The sequence below is a fragment of the Tympanuchus pallidicinctus genome, unplaced genomic scaffold, assembly GCF_026119805.1.
Source record: "Tympanuchus pallidicinctus isolate F22 unplaced genomic scaffold, pur_lepc_1.0 scaffold6, whole genome shotgun sequence".
Lineage (NCBI taxonomy): Eukaryota > Metazoa > Chordata > Aves > Galliformes > Phasianidae > Tympanuchus > Tympanuchus pallidicinctus.
The window spans coordinates 12,394,611-12,415,600 of NW_026294780.1; the positions used below are offsets into that span (position 1 = coordinate 12,394,611).

At 43.4% G+C, this 20,990-nt stretch overlaps 1 protein-coding gene across 4 annotated transcripts in view; it reads right to left on the reverse strand.

The window, feature by feature from the left end:
* Window positions 1-18,622, reverse strand: part of ST6GAL2 (ST6 beta-galactoside alpha-2,6-sialyltransferase 2) — a 45,954-nt gene extending 27,332 nt beyond the window's left edge. Inside the window, exons 1-2 of one of the 4 annotated variants that reach the window (XM_052705717.1) lie at window positions 18,220-18,343; window positions 17,334-17,399 (exon numbers count right to left, since the gene is read on the reverse strand). In XM_052705717.1, the coding sequence (XP_052561677.1) occupies window positions 17,334-17,366 (33 nt within the window). In that variant the 5' untranslated portion in view covers window positions 17,367-17,399; window positions 18,220-18,343. Of the gene's footprint in view, window positions 1-102; window positions 217-307; window positions 527-17,333; window positions 17,400-18,219; window positions 18,356-18,560 lie in introns of those variants that run through there. The other 3 variants (XM_052705719.1, XM_052705720.1, XM_052705718.1) reach the window with 3 other exon arrangements.
* Between the last annotated feature and the right edge of the window lie 2,368 nt (window positions 18,623-20,990).

The following is a 20,990-nucleotide window of genomic DNA, read 5'->3' on the forward strand; positions in this document are numbered from 1 at the left end:
TTGCTTTTTATAGGAAAAAAGATTAAAAAATGGGTCAGCCCCTTTATCCATGTCACTGCGGTCACACACAGTTGTTCCAGCACAGACCAGGAGATCACCTACCACAGTGCGGGGACGAGAACAGATTGCAGGTAGTATGAGCAAAAATACTTCAGACCAGCATTTCTGCTGACCCCTCTGGAACGCGAGGCCACAGCATCACATTTCTAACACAGGCTATATTAAAAATCAAGGCGAAGTTTAGAACACTGGGGGATTTAAACAAAAAAAAAAAAAAAAAAAAAAACAAGCTAACTTTGGGACTTACAGCATCGTCCACAGAAGATTCAGTGTCACACTTGGGTGACTAAATTTAATCCCCAATATGCTGAAAGAAACATTCATGAATACGATAACCCCGTGCCTCTGCACACGTTTGGCTCAGCTCACGGGAACTACATGGAAAGAAAAAGCTATTACTCCAACTGACCCATTTCCCAGCTGCATTCTGCTGTTGCTGCCGCAAGATCATTCTCTGCAGGACCCCGACAATCCCTCCCTCTCCCCCCGCTTCCAATTTTAAATCACTCCAGGCGATGTCCTGTGGGAGCCCACTCACAGCATATGACTGTGTGCAACTTCAGTCTGCCCTGAAGTTATTGCGACCAGCCCACTCATCAGCGTTCAGATGTTTTGCATTTTTAAAGCTGCATTCTTCGCCTGTCTGAACGGCTTTCATCCCTTTTTATCATTTTCCCTGCTGTGTTTCCCCAGCACTTTTCAACACGTGGCTTCCAAACCGCTGTGTAAGTTGGTCTGTGCTCAGTCAGATGTTGCTCCTGCTGAATTCACATTTCTCACCGGATCTGCAAAGGAAGCATCTTGCAGAATCTTTCTAACAGACAAGCTTGTAGGAAGTAGAAGCGACAAAGGAAGAAGTCACTAATACCTTCCACTGACACATGCAACAAGCTTAACCACAATTCAAGCACAAACCTTAACAAAACCTCACGTTTTTCTCGGGTCTTCCAAGTTTTGTTTTATCTTACCACCAGAAATTGATAGGAAAGGATTTAGCCTTAATTCAGGTGTGAAAATAGGTAAGGTTCTAATTGCCTAAGATAATGCGTGCTCCGTGAAGAAGGCTGCTGCAGCATGAAGTGTTAGTTTGGGCTCCACCACCAGATACTCAGGCTACAATCTGAGAAAGCCATGAGTAGCATCATTAATTAATTTTAAATTGAGGCAAAAGATTTTTTGCCTAATAAGCTGACAGCCATAAAGCATACTTGTATTGATTAGCATGCACGTGTGAGCATGCACAGGACTACATGTATTATGCAGTAAAAAATCATCCACATAAAAGAAATTATCAGTATACACCACTATATTTGTCAATACTGCAAGTAAAAGGAGAGACACCAGTGAGAATAAATCAGAAAACTTTACCCATTAGCTACTGCAGAAGCTTATCTACAATCCCTTGTTGCAAGTGGGGCCTCAAAAAGGATACTCAAATCTCTTTTAGACCGGAGCTATGCAGGCAAATCTCTGTGCTGCTTTAATGTTTTTTACTCACAAGAAAAGCCTTGTCCTCCAGCAGCACAGCTGAGCTGGAAGCGAATTCAAGGTCATTACTGTATTAGTTGCAAGAGGACCCCTGCAACCTAACAGGATCTTGAAGGCTGCAAGTGGAAAGCTGCCCTAAGCCCAAAGAAATATCAGTTTATCTTATCTCCCTCCACATGGAACACTGAGTCAGCTCCCCTTCAGCTCCTGGGGCTTCTCACACCTCACAGTCAGTGCCCTCAGCAATGTTTGGGAGCAGAGGGCAGCCCCTCCTCACGTTCCCCTTGCTGGTGGCAGAACTCCGTGGGGAATCTCCCACAAAACCACCTGAGGTGTGTGTTGGGTATGCTTATGAAGGCAGCACATCTCTGCTGGAGGCAGCAAACTTTTGGGTAGCAAGCCAGAAATGACAATCTTAATGAATGATGCTGGCCAAATGAAGAAAAACAGGTGGTCTCATGAGCGCAGCTACTGAAGCCTACTGGATCCTTCAGGAAGAAGCTTCTGTCTCTCTCATCTACACTCATTGAACGGTTTTATAGTTATCAAAACAAATCTACAAAAAATTTTCCAATTATCATTCACTTATCACATCACATGACACATCACATTATCATTGCTTCATGCATCCACCTTCACATAATATCCAACTTGCCATAATAATCCTCCCTGCTTATGAACAATCATACAATCATTAAAGTTGGAACAGACTTCTAAAATCACCTAGTCCATCCATCAAACCATCACCATTATGCCTGCTAAACCAAATGGCAATGCTGAAGTCAAAGTTTACGCTAAGGAACAGCAGAGGAACCTGGTTAGGGTAGGGTTAGGCTTGCACTTATCCCAAGCCCATGACTTACCCCAAGCCAGGTTCTCATTCAGCAGAAGTGATGCACACATTAACTACAGAGGTAAAGATACCATTTTGTTATTATCTCATATGAGAAGGGTCTTTCAATCACCAGATGACTTAAACCCAAATTACCATAAGGACAGAGATGTTATTCCTACTCAATCACAATGGAAGCCTTGGAAGGTATGAGGCAAGGTACTACTCTCTAAAACTCTCTGGGGATTGCAGAGAGGTGGGGGTCAGCCTCTTCTCCCAGGTAACAGCGATAGGATGAGAGCTAATGGCTTCAAGTTGCACCAAGAGAGGTGCAGGTTGGATATCAGAAACATTCTCATGGAGACTGGTGATGGAGTGGCACAGGCTGCCCAGGGAGGTGGTGGAGTCACCGTCCCTGGAAGCATTCTACTATTGCGTGGATGTGGCCAGTAGGCATGGCATGGATGGGCTGATGTCTGGACTAGATGATCTAAGAGGTCTTTCCCAACCTTAACAATTCCATGAGTCTAAGGCACAAATTAGTACAGTCAGTAAAGAGCTATGCATCTGCTTAGTACAAGTACTGCTGGCAAGTACGAAAAATAAAGGCAAACAGCAAGAGCACATTCAAAGTATCCCAGGAAATGAAGCTGCCTCCCCAGTGGAAATTAAAGGCCAATTCTGCAAAAGAACCAGCTTACAGGGAATTCCCCCACACTAAGATGCAAGATGGTAATGCATTCCTCACTCCCTGTATATGGACCATTGTTTGGCAACAAGGAGCACTCCTGATTTTTCTGAAGTGGGCCTCCTGACTATTTCTTAAGTGAGATGAGATGGATGAGGGAGATTTTTTTTTTAATTCCTTTGAAACATTCCTCCCTTTCAACGCTGTCTATTGTTAAATTAATTTGTACAGACCCCAGTGGCTCAGGGGTCAGAATGGTTCAAGTTGATGTTCTAAGCTGCACACTGTTATGTTAAAAAGGGTTTTTCTTGGCTGCAGCTTTGCAGTGAGAAGGTCACCCCAGGGTTATTTGGGGTAGCAAATGTTAGTTGTGGGCAACCATTCCCAGAGGACTGAGAATCAGATGGGGAGGGGAGTTATTTGATGGAAGACTTCGGCAGCCTGAATGCTCCCTTAGTCTGTGTCATAGTCAGCTAATTCCAGGGTATTAAGAAACCTCTGGCACAGGGCAAGACAGCTGGAGGCTGCATTTCCAGGGTGGGGAGGCACGCTCATCCTCTCCTGTGGGAAATACCAAATCGGTTTTAGCATTATCAGATCATATCTGTGGTGCAAGCTGTACAGTAGGCAGCAACAGACAGGCAAGCCTGTGGGGAATGGTGACTGCCAAAATATGTATATTAGTCACTTGATGGCCCACGCACTTGTCTTATTGGCTGTGATGAGGCCTCCTAATTAATGAATCTCTTCTGGACAACTTCCTTGTTAGTCCCAATAAATCTGGCAATTTCCTCCAGTGTTAAATTCAGCTGAGTCAAGTTGCATTCTGTATTACTTGTGGCAACTTAAGAAAACATCTTCTGAAATGAAGAAGAAACATCAAAACAACTTAAGATTTTTTCTTTTTATGTTCAACATTGCTCAGTGCCTTTTTAATATATCTGTTTATCTTGTTCTTAGGGGAGATTCCTTGGGAGGGACAAATGATAGCACTGCTAACCTGAGTCATTTGTTTAATGCATGGCAAGCATCCCAAGCTGTAGCATCAGGTTTCAGTTTGCTCTTGGGGATGGACATAGGCAAGCAGGTTGCCTGTCTTCAGGTTCTATGACAAAACCTAGGCTTTTGAGTTGAAGGGAGATAGTAGGGATAGTAGGGAGAGCTTTCTTTTTTTTTTCCCCATTTGTTACTTATGACCCATTTCCAGTAGCTCAGGCTGTAAAACAATTACCAAACATAGTGAGACTTGCAGTAAAATTCACTCAAGCTGGCAACCCAGCAGCTGGAGAAATGCTCAGTGGGGCTTCTGCCAAGGAACGCGTCCCAGATTATTCTGTAGAAGCACAGGGACTTAGAAGTGTAAATCTCCAGGTTTTAGTGAGAGGTCAAAGCTATTTTCTGTGCCTCTGATACCCTCCCTCCACACCATCATCAAGTTCAAACTGTCTGGCACTGGGGCCAGCTATTGCTTTCCTACAGGCCACACACAGCACCTCCAGCACAGCCCAGAGATCACATACACATACGTGAGCATGGGTTGACAACAGGGAAGTAGAAATAACTGTACTCACTCTTAGCCCCACATGCAGGCTTTGCCAATGGCAATGAACACCACAGCATCAACAGCCATGGAAGACCTGGTACTGCAGGGACTGCCTGCACTTTGCAGGTCAATCTCCATCCACCCAACTTGCCACACCTTTTTTCATTCTCCAATTTACAGTGGGATTCAACACTCCTGAGAGTGAAAATGCCATCTCTATCTTCTACAGACTGATTATGAGCTGACCACAGTCTTGGTTTCATAACTAAGGGTTTATACAGAAATGCACGTTAACATTCAGAACAACTTTGCAGTGAATCACTTCCAGGCTCCCCAAAAACTGCAAAGTGGTGTAAGTATCATACAGTTGTACTGAAAAGTAATTCTCATTACATACTTGGCACCTATTGTACCTACCTTTCCAGGCGCCCCTCATGTATCCATGTACTACGTATCCTCAGCCCTACCTACATGTGAGCTCTTAAGCCATTAGCTCTTATCAAACCTCTGCAGTGCCCTGGCTTTGTTCACAGAAAGATGGAAAGGTTCAAGGCTGCTTGACACTACACTGCATGTCAGCAGTGCCTGCTTCCATGACAGGATCAGACCATAAAGCAGCCTATGTTCATCCCTGCACTACAACTGTGCATCTTTGAATCCCCCTCCCTCCCACTCCCAAACTGCAAGTAGTACTGCAGAGTACTACTCATTCCCAGAGGATCTGATCAGCATCACGCTCCTGAGAAGCCTAATCCTGTGCATTTGCAGGAAAGAGCAAGCTGGCTGGAAATAAGAGAGAACTATAGAAACAAAGGCATTGGATTGATGACCATCACTTTTTCTCTGATCTTCTATTTATTCCTATGCACCTTGTTAAGGTATTTACTCTTACTGTCAAGGGAAGGTGCATGATAAAGTGAGCACACAGAAGAAAGGAAGCAAGAGGAAGGGAGAGAGAGAGGTTGGGATGGGCAGGAAGGAAGTCCAGTCGTGCACTGGGCAGGAAAGCTGGGGTACCACAGCACCAAGGAATGAGAACTGAAAGGAAAAACTTCCTCCCATCAGAATCAGCAAATCCATCAGGTGAGTCCCCTTCATGCTGGCAGAGAGTCTGTCCCAGGAATCCTGCCCCGTGTCACCCAACCAGTAGACGGCCAGCATGCTCCTGTAACAACTGTGAGGTCTGGGTGAACAGCAGGACCCCTGCTCTTCTGCAAACCCATGCAACACTGGGGACTGAGCTTTGCAATAGATTAGAATCCAGAACAGCTGCACACATTTTTCCCTCTTCCACCTGTGAACGTCACTTCACACACCATGCAGAGATGCTCCAAACTACAGCTAGGGCCTGCAAGACTGCAAGCAGAAGCAGGAGTTGCTGCCTATCTTCAGCACAGCCTGGTTTCTGGTTTCTGCAAAACTAATCCTTCCCTGCCCATAGGAGGTTTTAATCCCTTCCTCCCGCAAAACTGCAGTTTAGGAGCAGCCCATGCCAATATACTGATGTCACGTGTAACCAAACATGATGGCATCAATTTCTTACAGCCTGAAACAAGACAGAGAGACAGAGAAATGGATAGTTTACTCAATGTCCAATGAAACATAAGAAAAAAGTTGAGACAGTACATATAACCATATTTGGCTTCTCCCCACTATTTTTGAGAGACAGCTTTTGATACTGTACTTGCAGAAACACATAATTCAAAAAAGGAAGGAAGTGCTTTGAGGGTGTTTTATTTAAAGCTTGACAGGATAAACGAATCACAGTCTCATTAAATCACACAAATCTCAGACTGCACATAGGACTAAACCACAAGAAATAGGATGTTACAAATCCTCATGCAGTTCTACACCGTGAGCACAACAGCTCATTTTATTTCTGCTCTTGGCAAGGTTAGGATAAAAGACATCTTTTCTTTGCTCCATAAATGTTTTTAGATGCTACATTACTTGAACTTAACAGAGCAGTAATTGCACTGAAAAAGGGCAATCTGAATTGCTTCCTGAAAGATGAAAGCATTTATACCAACGTGCACACGAACAGAAAGCACAGTGACAAAAGATCTGTGTCAACAGTGCTAAGAAACCCCAACCAAACTCACAAACTGTTCCAAACAGGAATGATTTGAGAACTTTGGCTTTCCACTCCAACACAATAATATTTCTGAGATATGCGGAACGTCTCTATCTCAATATACCAGTAAACCTCACATCCACGCAGTAAGACTCAGTAATGCAAGTCCTATATGCATGGAGTTTTGCTTTGCTCCTTATTACTTACTTTTTTATTAGGCTCTGGTCTGTATTTTTATATTTGTTCCAGAAAGCAGGCAAGCAGGCTCTTGTTTTAAAACTCTAAAAAAGAACAATGGTAAATAAATTGTTCCCAATTTCTCAACTCTATCTCAAGCCAACTCCTATTTATTTATGTTAGCAACATAATTGTAAGATTGTAAGAGAACATTCAGAAAAGTATCACTGTTAATATTTCATTTCTGTATTCTCACACACTTATAAACAACATTTCTTCTGCAAGCTTATTTGCTCAAGGCTAGAAATTTGAATGAAAAGTTTCACCCTGGAAGAAGCTCTGCCAAACTGAAGTATGAAGTCAGTTCAGCCCTTTTTACATTACGAATACAATCCAAAAACCAAAGTTTCCTGGACTGGAACATTTTTTCTCCTTTTTTTTTGTGTGTATATTTTAATACTTAACATGGCTATGCTAATGAGAAGCCAACCTACACTAGCTGGGATGTTTTATTTGGCTTCGCAAAACAAAATATAGTGATATTTGTATTTAAGGAGTTTTTTGGGGGGGTTTTTTGTGTGTTTTTTTTGTTGTTGTTGTTACTCTTTTTCCTCCTCCATTCTGGTACCATTTTATGTCTGGCTTAGGACAACATTAGTTTGAACTATGACAAGATCAACAGAAATCTCTTCTGTGGGAGATACAGCTGTTTGTAACCTGATCCTAAACACCAGAACTTGCATTTTACCTGACTGGAAACTTTGCAGAGAAATAGGATCTTTGAGGACTACCATCGTGGGACCAGCATAAGGAATAGTGCCAGATCAAGATTGTTGGTTAGCTTTTCCATAGCTTTACCCTTTGTGCAGTCATTAGTGCCTACATGCTGTGCGCATGAAGTATAGCCAATCTTCTTGCCTAGAGCTTGCCATTCACTCCCTAGAAAGTATAAAGGACTTCACAAGGTGGAAAGTTGAACAAAACAAAAAAAATCAGGGTCTCTGAAAGCTCTGACAGCATTACGACAGCGAGAAACTGAGGTGAAATGTGAGAGAGAGCTGGCTGGACTGTGAGACAGCCGCATTCGTTGTTTTTGCTATAAAAGTTGAAATAACAGGATAATATTTTGGTTTAATCCTCACGGGATACATCAGTGGAATTAGCATTTGGTGCTAATTTTAACCATCGTAAGAGACAATGGAATCTAAACCTTGGTATTTTTAGATTTATGGGATACCGTAGATGAAACTGAGGAACAGAAAATATGTTTGTTACTAAGATAGTTGGCAGAGGTCTTTGACATGCCTTTATCTCCAAAGGAAAAATTCTCAATTTAAATATTGACTTTGAAGTCTGAAGTTAATCAGTACCCATTCCCTCCCTGCAATTCTTCAACAAGTGAAATTTTCAAGATTTTCATAAAATTCTTTATTGGGATTTCAAATGCTTGCTATGTCATCTTTGGTCTTCAGCCAACAGTCAGTTCTTTGTAATACTGCTGATTTCATTAAAAAGCCTATCTTTTGCGTGCTCTGCATAGAAGAATATGATTCTCCTGGGGAAAAGGAGGGAGAAGATAAGGGAAATGGTCTACCCCAGCAGAGAGAAGAATGCACAGGGGGAGCACTGGGGGTTGCCTCACAAAAAGAAGCAGCTCCCTCAAGTCACCAATGGCATGCATTCTCTCACCATCCACCCTTTCAGGAAGATGCCCGAAACTTTATTTCTCCTTTATCACCATCTAGTGACATCCTGGCAACTGAGTAGGCGTCGGTGTAGGCTTCCTCCTGGCTGTTGCAAGGAGTATCTGGGTAGCTAGAGTACAGAGTAACCTACTGTTCCTTAGCACGATCACCTGCTTGCCTGCATACCCCATGAGCCTGTCTGGAGCCAGTGCTGGCATCTCGTCAGGTTCCTCTCTTTAATCACAGAATGGCTTAGGTTGGAAGTGACCTTACAATTGATTTAGTTCTAACCCCATGCTGTGGGCAGGGACATCTACTAAGTCAGGCTGCCCATCCATCCTGGCCTTGAACACCTCCAGGAATGGGACATCCACCGCTTCTCTGGGCAGTTCTGCACCAGTGTCTCACCACTCTCCGGGTAAAGAATTTCCTCCTAATAAATAATCAAAATCTTCCCTCTTTTAGTTTAAAAACATTCCCTCTAGTTCTATGACTGCCCAAACATGTAATAAATCAGTCTCCCTCTTTTTTTTTTAATAAATTTAAGTACTGAAAGGCTGTAAGGAGGCCTTCCCAAAGCCTTCTCATCTCCAGGCAGAACAACCCCAGTTCTCTCAGCCCTTCCTTGGCACTATCCGTGGCACTATCTACCACTCTGGAAGCCTATTGACAACATTGACAGCAACCATTTGCAGAATCAGGAAAAATGTTGGTAAGAACAGACGAACTCCAAAAATAAAGAAATCTAAAATAAATAGGAAAAATACAATCAGCCTAAACAAGAAATAGCAGTGATCAATTAGGAAGGAATGAAGATCAGCTATGCAGAAATATTTCTAATGGAGAGATCAGCTTTCTTTAACAGCCTTCAGTTTTAACCTTCATAACTTCAACAAAGTAAAGCCCAGCCACATGAAATTTCACAGTCACGATCTTGTGCCAAGGAAAGCTTCTCTGGAAAGTTTGAGGTAGATTGGCCAAAGCATCTTGGAGATATGAGAGTTCCAGAAAAGTGTTCTCCATTTCTTGGACTGTTTCCTAATTTTTTTTGGCTCATCATAACTTTAAAATGGTTGGTTTAGACATTCCAAATTTGCTTGGCTACCACTGGTGCCTTGGAGTAGTTGTAGGCTATTTTATTAGTCAGTGTGGGTTTGTGCAAATTCTGAGCGCTGCAGTCGTTAACACCTCACGCTGGCTTGTATATACTGTAGACAAGTCAGTCTGGCCTAATGCAGGCTCCTTCATCACCTCATCAGCTATGCTCAGGAGGCAGTGCCAAAGCCCACAACCCTTCCTTCAGGTCCAACAGGGTGTAAGGACTTGGCCAGACTTGACGGCCTCCACGGGAGAGCTACATTTTCCCAGGTTGAAGAGAAATGGTTCAGTGGTGCTTCCAAGCTTCGCCAACATACCAAAGTGCTTCAGTGGAAAGCTAAGCGCCAAGCACTGACGCTTGTCTCCTCAGACTCGCTGCTGTCCACTCACCACTCCTTCAATCCATACTTAGCCTTACTTTTCCACAGAACATCCCCATAACTCCAAAGTTCCCCTCTTCTCCGTGGATTACTGATTCAATCTATTCTCCATTTCAATAGCAATTGCAAACTCCTTGCTGTGATCTCTGAGCTTCTTCTGCAGCTTATTTCCTCTCTCTGCTCCATTCCCTCAGTCTCTGAAGGCCTGCTGAAAATCGGAAGCCACGTACACATGGTCACAATACACCTCATTAAGCTTCTGGGTAGAAAACCCAAGGGGAAGATCTGAGCCCTCAAGAATCAAATTTCCCCTGAGCAAACTCAAAGCTCTGACAAACCCAGGAAAGATTCTGAGTAAGGAATTTGCTCCTGGTGGGAATGGCTCTGTTCACAATCTCAATTTCGATAATAGATACTATGGCAACCTCATGCATCTCCTGACATAGCCTTTGGCATGGTCAACTGCTTCAAATAATTCTCCTGTCTTTGATATTTCCTTTGACAATGAGTATCACCTGCAGAGTCACCAGGAAAAAGAAGCATTGCACAGTTGATCAGTAGTGGAAAACGTCAGGACACTAAAACCACTTCTGAGTGAAGTAGGTTTCTACACAGCCAGTGTCTCAGTTACAAAGAGGCCTATTCTTTTTGAGATGCACAAATGCGTGACTCCCATTCATAGGAGTTATGCGAGTGCATCAAAAGCAGAATAGGCTTGAAAGTGCCTACATTTACCAAACACTGATCCCACACAGAAGAGCCTTTTAACAACTACACATTCTTTGACCTACTGCAACTTACTTCTGCTCTTCAGAAACAAAAGGCTTTGCAACAACCACAGCGCCTACATTTAAAGATTTGTAATATGAACACAAAGAAGTCCATATAACAATCTGCCCAGAAAACAGAAAGAATTGAAGTTTTTCCCACACTTCTCATCCAGTTATGTATTTGTCAGAGCTCTGTTTTGTCATCTTTTACATGCTGATGATCACAATCAAGCCAGATAAGGCTTCAAGCAACCCAATCTTGTGAAAGGTGTATCTACCTGTGGCAGGCAGTTTAGAGCCAAATCATCTTTAAGGTCCTTTCCAAAAACTCTACAATTCTTTGATGATACCACACTTTGCTTCTTGGGAGAGATCATGCAAATCTCTATTAAGGCTTATAAAATACACAACCTTAGAGCGGATTGGCACAAACCTATGGAGCTCCAAGGAGAGCTGTAGGAGAGGTTCTCCAGGTCTCCCACAGAGCTCCTACTAGGATGCTCCTGTGCCCTCTAGGAGGATATGCTACACTGCTCTACCTCACTGTCTCAGTGCATGAGCTAATGAAAAGAACATGAGGAGAGGTGCTTTCCTCCCCCAGTAATCCACAGAGGACCAGCCACAGCCTGACCCCAACTTAACACTTGGGCTGTAAACTTACTTAACACTTGTATAAGAATTTATTTTTTCAAACATACTGATGGCAGCATATGGCCCATCGACAGGTTTATTATTATAAGACACTTTTTCCACCAGGTTATAGTCTTTTTTATAAACATATGTTTCAGCACATAATAAAATCCCTAAGAACTCTTTCTGAAACATAATCACTATGCAGGCACGGAAACTACTTTTCAAGGTTTGTCGAGATAATGAAAGAAACAAATCTTTTAAACGGACTTCCAGTTCTCTAAATATCTTTTCCGAAATGTCTTTTAAATCAAAGGCTATTAAGAGCCATGCATGTTCAAAAAAGAAAAAGGATATATCTCCACTTTGTCAAAGCAGTCATTTTTATATTTTGTAAAACTTCTCCTTCCACTAAGCAGACCTTTTAACTATGCTTTAAATCAGAACATGTGTTTTATGGGTGAATGATAAGCTCCGGAAAAAAGGTGACATATTATGTAGAAAATGTCAACACCACACAGCTACTGTCACACAAACTCATGAGTGTAAAATTGCTCAATATTCTGTGCCCTTCAGCAGTGCTGTGTGTGGAGTCAAGGGGATCAGATTGTGGCCCTGCACCCCCGTGTACTATGCTATAGCAGAGTTCAGTCTACAAGCATGTGGTCCTCCAAACCACATTTGTATTCATAAGAAATAATGTTTCTTGTTTATGCAGCTATAATGCAATTTCTATACTAGAACTACAGTTTCCAGAAAGACCCCATACTGTACAATGCTTTCTTCCATAATAACAATATACAATTTTCTTCAATAAACTCCTGCGCTCCTCTTACTCTCAACACTTCTATAATGCCATATGATATATTTAACCCAAGCAGGCTTTGCTTTCAAACCAACTTTTTCAGTACATCAAAATATGACCTAACTCATGTACGCTTCCTAGGAGCTTTGCTTCCTACCACCCAAGTTTATTGTCTCCTTTTGAAAAGAGCCTGCGGCCAGAATACAAACCAGGAATAACACAACTTAAACCCACAACCTACCTGAAGTCAGTGAGAGACCTCTTACCTATTTTAGGGGACTAAGGATTAGGCCTAGCATTTGCTGAAGATACTAGAGCCCTTCCAGACTGTACAACACATGATGTTTAATATTCCTTAGGCTCTTGAAAATATTTTGTAATTACTGTGAAAATTTCACTGGTATTTAGGCTGTTTTGGGGAAGAACGGGCACTTGGTTTTGTTTCTTTCCTCCTACAATGAGGTCGCCCAGAGAACATAGACACTTGAAAAATAATCAGCCACTACCAGGTTTGAAGTTTAAACAAATAAAATAACCTCAATTTTATCATAGGCATACTATTGTATTTGGTATGCATGAGCATACATTCAAAGGAAACTCGTTTGTTAAAATTAATCACTGAGTTCTCCGCCAGACTATCACTAACTACTATCAAGTCTGGACGTGACCAGCTTCACCAGGAGATACAGCATGCCCTCCCTAATGCTTCCACAAGCTGAAAGCCTAAACCCAGAAGCCTTTGAACAGTCTGCAAGCAATTCCAGCTGCAGCCAGGACCTCATCAACACAGTTGTGCACTCTACTACTTTCTACCTTCATGGATTAAGTCTTTATAGGAAAGACAGTGCATTGTTGGCCTTTCTCAGCAAGCAGACAGAGCACGATTAGCAATCACACTTCGCTGTGCTGGAAGTGTTTGGAAACACTTAGCTAACAGGATGGGTTTTCGACTAAGACAGGCATGATGTCCTCGTTAGCCACTTTAACAAGTCCTTTGACAAGGGGGCTGGTTCTGCTCAGCTAATTGCCACGGCTGCTTCTGGAAACCTGTCTATTAGAAACCACATTTCACAAGTGACTGAACAGCCATCAGATGGGAACAGCTTTCATTTATTACTGACCCATTTCACTACCACGGCATCAGGGTGAGATGCGTCATCTCCCCTTTCCAGTCTCGAGCTGAACAACTGCTCTGCATACTGAAACATAAAACATCAACAACTTTTTTCATATTTGCAAGCAATTTTGTTAAAATTGTGCTTTGAACCAGCATCTTCTTATTCAGGAACAAGTCTGATGACTAATACAATGAGAATACAGTGGATACTTCTTTACTGATAAAAGAATGTTGAATTCTGCATTTCTTGGTGATGTAAATACCTGAAGAATGAGGGCATTTTGGACCCTTACTATAGAACACATCATTATATATCTGCAGACAAAAGGTGTTTACATTGGTTCTTGTCTAAAACCTCCAAACCTTCAAAGACAGCATCACAGGTAGAAGACAACTGGTATTTTGTAGACAGTATCAGAGCCTTTGGCGAGGAACAGGTGAGACTGACCAGACCAAAAGTTAACCTTCCAGCAACAGACTGAAAGGCAACTCCACTACCAAAATAAGGAACAGCACTCAGAGTTACTAGAAAATGAGAAAGCTATAAAGATCCCTTATCAAATTTTACACCTGGTGACATAAACGGAGTCACAAAACCGCAGAACAAATCACCACATGTCACTAAGCCCTGCACACCTGGTGCATCATTTATCTTCAAGCCAGACCAACACACATTACAAGGGAAGGAGCAGCTTTCCTTCTCACAGTTAACCACCATTTGGTTCACATGATTTTGTGTTCAGCCTCCAGAGAGCACTCGTAGTCACTTTGCAACCCTAGCTATAAAACATCCAAATTTCATACAGTTTTATACAATTCAATACAATAAACAGATGACTGTACCAAAATGGAGGGGTACAATGACACACAATGACAATCGCAGAGCTACGCAGTGAACAACATTCACTTTTCATTTACATTTTGGAGATGCAGCCTTCCAGAAAGCATAAGGCAGCCGCACGCATAACCAGCTGTGAGGGACACCTCTTCACCAAGATGTAACAGCAAGAAGGGCCACCACATCCTGGAGCCCAGCTCTGCTGCAGTCCCTCAGCTCCCAGTGGATTTCTGGCAGCGTGGAAGAATTGGCCCCTCCAAAGCAATTGGCACAGAAGAGGGCTTTGAAGGCATGTAGACAAACATTCTCTGTCACAGCATCTGTTATGAGTAAGATCCCAAGGTCAAGGACCCTCATCAAGAACACTGACAACAGCTCCCTGACATTTAACTCTTCCAGCATTTATCCCTCAAGAAACAGCCAATCTTTGAGAAATGTGCACAGCAAACATAATGATGTTGGCATGCTTTGCCCTCAAGGCCAAGTATCTGCTTACAAACATCCGTGCTGCTTACAGTCTATGTAAAATTTCCAGGCCAAATAAAAAGAAAGAATCATTTATTTTCAGCATCTTCCCCAGATGAAGGAAAAACAGTTTTCAGTGCTTACACCACAGAAAAGACTGGATATAAAACAATTGATAACAAATATCAGTTTTTTTCCCCATTATTCTCAAGTATAAGATGGTAGTTGTATTCAGCTTCGCATATGATCTTGTATCCTAGATATGTCAACAGGAGTCCTACTGGAGGAAGATGGCATTCATTATGGAATTAATATATGCAATTAAATACACAAATAAGTTTTTGCTGCATAGTGAAGAGTTTGCACAAATTCTTTGTACGGCAGATTTCATCTCTCCTACTTCGACATCTGCTGGAAGAAATAACCTCAACTTCAGTAACTGTGTAAGAGTTATAAAACTTTCAAGAAGAAACAAATCAATAGCAACTCTCCCACTTGTGCCATAGTTTTGATGGATTCTAAATATGAGGGGCAAGAAATAGGGAAGATCGAGACATACAGTGAGACAGTACGCAGAACTATTGCTTTGTATGACTATCAACAAACTCACACAGCAAGGGAATACTTTTTGGCTTTGCAAATTGGACACGCAGTGGCACAGCTACAAACGAGAACCTAAAAAGTGCAAAGTTCAGGGGGGAAAAAAAAAAAAAAGCCATGCACACAGCTGCTCCAAAAATAGGCATGGTCAGATAAAAGTCTGAAAGCAATTATTTTGGCCGAATATTGTACACAGACCACTGCGCTAAGCTTCTATAATTAAACAAGACAAAAGGTCAGATGGTGCCTAACAAACCATTTACTACATTAATTACATTCAAGCGAGGCAGTCTAATGCTTCAAAATAACTAACAACAGTGGAAATAACTTAGGAAAGTATCTGATGCCGTAAATTTCTTTCTTTCCCATTCATCAGTACCAATGCTGGTAGCCAGTCTTTCTAGCACACTTGTAAAGCACAAAAGGCATACCGCTCAGTGTCAGGAAGAGCTATTTAAGGGCTGTAAACCTTTACTCAGAGGAACCCAGCAGTCTTACTTGACAAAAATTATTCCTGCACAACAAAAGTAGCGGTAATGCCAGATTTTGTGCTCCTTGAATCAAGTGCCTACGCCTTTGTTCCAACTTTACCGGGTCATCGAGTGCTCAATTTTTTTGTAGCAGCAATAACATTTCAACAGACCATCACAGATCGTACCCGGTTTCCTTCTGACCATATTCCCCACATTCGCCTTCACATTGATCACAAATCACTGGTATACATCTGCAGCTCTAACAGTATCTGAAGCAGCTTCTTATCAAGATAATTAATATTAGAGAGGTACTTAATGCATCTTGGCTCCTTTTAATGTCATTAGTAGATAAGTACAAGGAAAACGAGCCAACGCCATATGCCCAAATAGTTCACTGGAGATTGCCTGCCAATTGCAAACAGACCCCAGCAAATACAGAAAAGCGCCCAAAACACAGTCTGAAAATTACTGCAGAGAGATCTACATACAATTTCTGATGGGCAAGTAGTATTCCAAAGACTTCTGTAAAACCCCACTAGTATCTGAGTGACACATCCAGCATCAATTCACAATACTATCCTTAGGATGCTATCAACAGGATGCTGCTTGATCTTATTTCATTTCACATCAGCGAAATGAAAATGAAATCCATTCAACAGAATTAATTTCTTTTTCCTTAATTTTTTATCTGCAAAACACTGCATCCAATTTTATTCATATACAGCTATCTTTAAGAGTGCAAAGGAAACAGTCACTGTGCAGATTTCAGAGGACAGAGATAAGGTCAACAAACTCATATTTCATACTTTGCTGCTAGGATGCTTACATACGCAACCTCGACATCCCTGTAAGCACATTCTGTAAAGTTTTTATAATACTTTTCCTACTTGTTTGGCCTTTCTGTCCTTTTCCTCAGCAGGAAACACATCACAAAACATAGATGCTAGAGATTTGTTGCAAAGCAGCAGAGCTCTACATTTTGAATGCATCCTCCAACTCTTTAAGTGCAGCGTGGACAATGCTGGGAAATCCTGTCCTCTGCCCAGATGAACTGTAGGAGAAAATAGTTTTCTTGCTACTGCATCAGGGGTTGGGGAGGTCCTAAATGCCATCACTGAAGACTTCTGCCTACAAAAAGCTCAAAGTCAACACTTCCCAAACAAATGGTGAGCAGAGCAAAGGTCTGCCAGGATGCCCAGTGTGTCAGCTGCAGAATTGGTGCTAAATATCCATCCCCCTGTTGGCGCACACAGGCAGCCCCTCACCTCCGAACTATCTGAATAGGCTTCTCATCACATCTTCTACCAACAGCACAACTTCTGGTCTTAGCAAGATGCACACAAAACCAATGGGTAACCACCACAAATATCATTTCAATCTGAAAGCACTTACGAACAAGAAATGCCTCCAGGCTGTATTTAAAATAAAACAAAATAAAGAAAAAAAAAAAAAAAAAAACTCTTCGAAAACTTGTAATAACTTCATCTGTATATGGAAAACTGCAGTAATTCTTCCCCCCTGCCCCGTCCAAAGCCCCCACTGTATCAAAACCAGCTGAATTACTTTTGCGTGAGCTTTCCAAAACAAATATGCAGACGTGTTAGAATTACCTGGATGCAGACACCTCGTCTGGCAAGTTTCATTGCAAAGGGTTAAAGATCAGAAAGTTTGCAAGACTGGAAAAAGGAAAAAAAATCACCCTGAGAAGCCAACAGAAACCTTAACCCCCAAGTCTGCCGCTGTCCCCAGCCTCCTACTGAACATTTCCTCCTAGATGAAGCAATGAGATGCCTAAACCTTGCCCCAGCAGTTAGCAATTAAACTGCTCGAACGCGTCACCTCGATGCATTCCCCCCTACCCCCCCAGTACCAAATGAAATACATTGCCATGACGGAACACGCTACAGATGATAGCTGAGCGTTAGGAATGATAAAGCTCCATCTAACGATACACGCTGCCCACAGAAGCGATCCTTGCTTCTTATTAGCGGTAAATTCGCAGAGACCTTCTTTCTTTTCTCCTTTGAGGCTATCGATTTCTATATACTCATTACTTACAAACGCAGTCTACACAACACGGAACCAACAGAATACCCCCTGAAAAGCAACCATCAGGAAAAAAAGAAAAAAAAAAAAGAAAAAAAAAGGAAAGAAAGAAAGAAAGAAAGAAAGAAAGAAAAAAGAATAAAAGCTCTCATTTAAATTCCTGGAAAGCAGCGCTCCTCTAAACGTATCTATTCAGGCTCCCGGAGCAGGCGAACCCTGCGAAGCACGCACACACACCCTGCACGCTCCCCGCCTGGGAGCTGCTCAGCCACGAAGCCACTGAGCTGTGCCACCGAGAACCCACATGGCTTCGCCTATAGGATTTTCCTCATAGAAAACGCTGCACGGTAGAAACCCTCCCCCTTGCCCTCCCCCCCTCCCGCCCCCCCAACCAACCAACAAATAAATAAATAAATGAACAAATAAAGGTGCCGAGGGTGCCCCACGTACCGCACCGCTGGGCTCAGGGCGCTGCGGGGCGCCCGCCCCCCGAAGCGCAGCAGCAGCAGCAGCAGCAGCAGCCGCCGGGGCGCTCCGCCCGGCCGCCGGCCACCACCACCCGCCGCGGCTCCCCCCGCATGCTGCCGGCCGCACGCACAAAGCGCAGGGCGCGGGCGGCCGCGGGGGCGGGCGGCACCCCGGCTCCCCGCCGGATAGCGGAGACGCGCGAAGGGAGGGGAAAAGAAGCGAGGCGGGCGACTCCGCACCGCGCCACCCCCCTCAACCACCCGCGGGAGCCGCCCCCCGCCAAAGGACGGCCCCCCGAGCACCCCCACCCCGCCCGCCGTTACCTCTCGGCCGAGGCAGGCATGCAGGCGCTGCCCCGGCTCATTGTTCGGGGAGGGGCGGCACCGGCGGGATGGGCGGGCGCTGCGGAGAGGGGCAGCCCGGCTACCCCCAACGAGGGCCGCGTGGGTCGGTTCCGCCGTTCCCGCCGGGGGGATGCGTGGGGATGGGGGTGACGGTCGTCACGGGGCTCCGATGCCTGGAGGAAAGTTGGAGGCGCGGTGATGTGCCCTGCCGGGCCGCAGAGAACGGCTCCGGCACTCGTGCGGCGTGGGAGAGCCGCAGACGGCTTTGGCTCTTGTAGATTAGGCTGTGTTAATTAAGGAAATATTTTAAGCCGAATGGTCTCCTGAGAAGAAACGCGTTAAGTCGTTCGTAAAAGCGGGCAGGAACGCAAGGCGAGGCAGCGCCGTTCGAGCGGCGAGCACAAAGGAAGCGAGAGCTCAAGTGGGTGTTAGAGGAGCTCCGGTGAGCGCTGCTCGCCCCGCTGTGCCCAACACCGATCGCCCTGCTGTGCTCGCAGTGCTTCCAGCCACAGAACGGGAACTGTTGGCAGTGCAGTTGTTGCAATCCTTCCTCGCCTTGCTGAGCACTTAATACCCCACAGCGTATTTTACTGCCTTTGTTCGGATCGAATGGTGTTTTACTTTGCAAATAGCAAATAGCCTAAGTAAGTTTTCACGTACAGATAACTCTGCAGCACTTAGGTAATAGTCATTGCGCCAGGTCTGTTTTTTAAGTTTGGGGAAAGGCATCCGGCACTGAAGCTTGATTGTGCCCACATTTGCGAAGCCTAAGATGATGAGAACAACGCGGCTGCAAAAGGCATGCCTGCAAAGTGAGAAGCAAGTGTGGAGAGCTACGCAAATAGTAGCAAAGCAAAAGCGATGCAGTTGGCTGAACTGAGATGCGGCTTTGCAAATAGAAGGGGAAGAAATGGGTGTGAAAGGAAAGCACCGTCGGGAATGGGTTAACGTTTCAAAAGATGAATGTTGAGTTAGCCCTCCGTGCCAAAAGCAAATGACTGTAAATCCCAGAGTTCATCCACTTACTTATTCCACTTAACTGAAAAGTTTCTTGAATTGCACAATTAATGAACAAAAATAATATGTTTTTTTTTTTCCTCTCAACCTTGGGCGTTGGAAAACCAGATTTCAAACCTGGAGCTAATTTCTTCAAAAATATAAAAATCAGGTTTCATGGAATCATAGAATCGTTTGAGTTGGCAGGGAGCCTTAAAGGCCATCTAGTCCAACTCCCCTGCAATGAATAGAGACACCTATGGCTACATCAGGTTGCTCAGGGCTTCATTCTGCTTGACCTTCAGTGTCTTCAGGGATGGAACATCATCAGTGTAATGAACGCCATGATGCAACTGGGCTGATTGTCTCACAGACATAACATAAAGGCAACAAAAATGCTGTAGATAGGGACTGCAGTGTAGGATGCACATATTGACTCTATTGACACCCTGCTTCTTGAGGGATAGTCCTGTGTAGTTCCATCAAAAAATCTAAATGTATGTGTTGTTTATAAAATACAGTGAACCACAAGTACATGTTTGAAGAAACAAAGGAAAAGGTGGGTACAGCTCACTCAGGTTTTTAATCAATTTAATTAAATTTAAAGTTGGAATCTAAATTTGTAAAGCTCTCCGGAATCTCCCATCTGTTGGTATTGAAAAAATGTGCAGTTCTTCAGTGGGCATATTTTTAATATAGGTGAAATAGAATTTCAATCTGGACTAGAATGTAAATGAACAGCATAAATTAAATGGACACTACAGGAAAGACGGTAGTGCTAAGATATTCTACGTGGGAGACTAAGATGGTTTAAATGCTGTATCAGGAGACTTTGTCACCCAGAGACTCTCCTCTCTTTCAGCAGCTCCAGAATGAGCTCTTGGCTTGGTGGCAGATAATGCCGGTTGAGCACAATTTTTATTGACTGCAGTGGAAGCTGTACCTACACATCTAAATGTAAAATTTATCTACAGGAGGCAGGTGGAATTAGTCTGCAATCTGCTACGGTTTGCTTATGCCTTTGACATTTTGCTTTTGGCTTAGGCTCTGGATGGAGGAGCTCTGCATTCTGCATTTCTCACCATTGGCCTGATTCTGTCTTCCATTACAGAGGTGTAATTAAGAACGTCTTCCCTGGAAATCAGGAAAGGAACTGGGATAAGGTCTGTGAGATCAGCATCAGGCCCCGCTGATGCTGAAGCAGCCTGCAGGAAGGTCTGAGATCAAAGTAATTGCTGGAGAGTAAAGAATTCATTCTCAGGTGTTCACAGCTTGGGGAATTTGTCTTTTGTATAAATGGATAACAATAGGGTTAAGTTACACACAGATGCTGCTTCTTTGTTATTGAGTTTAGCTACTGGTATAAGTGCATCTATCACTTTGTTTTGTTACAGTGTTAGAGCACTGCATATA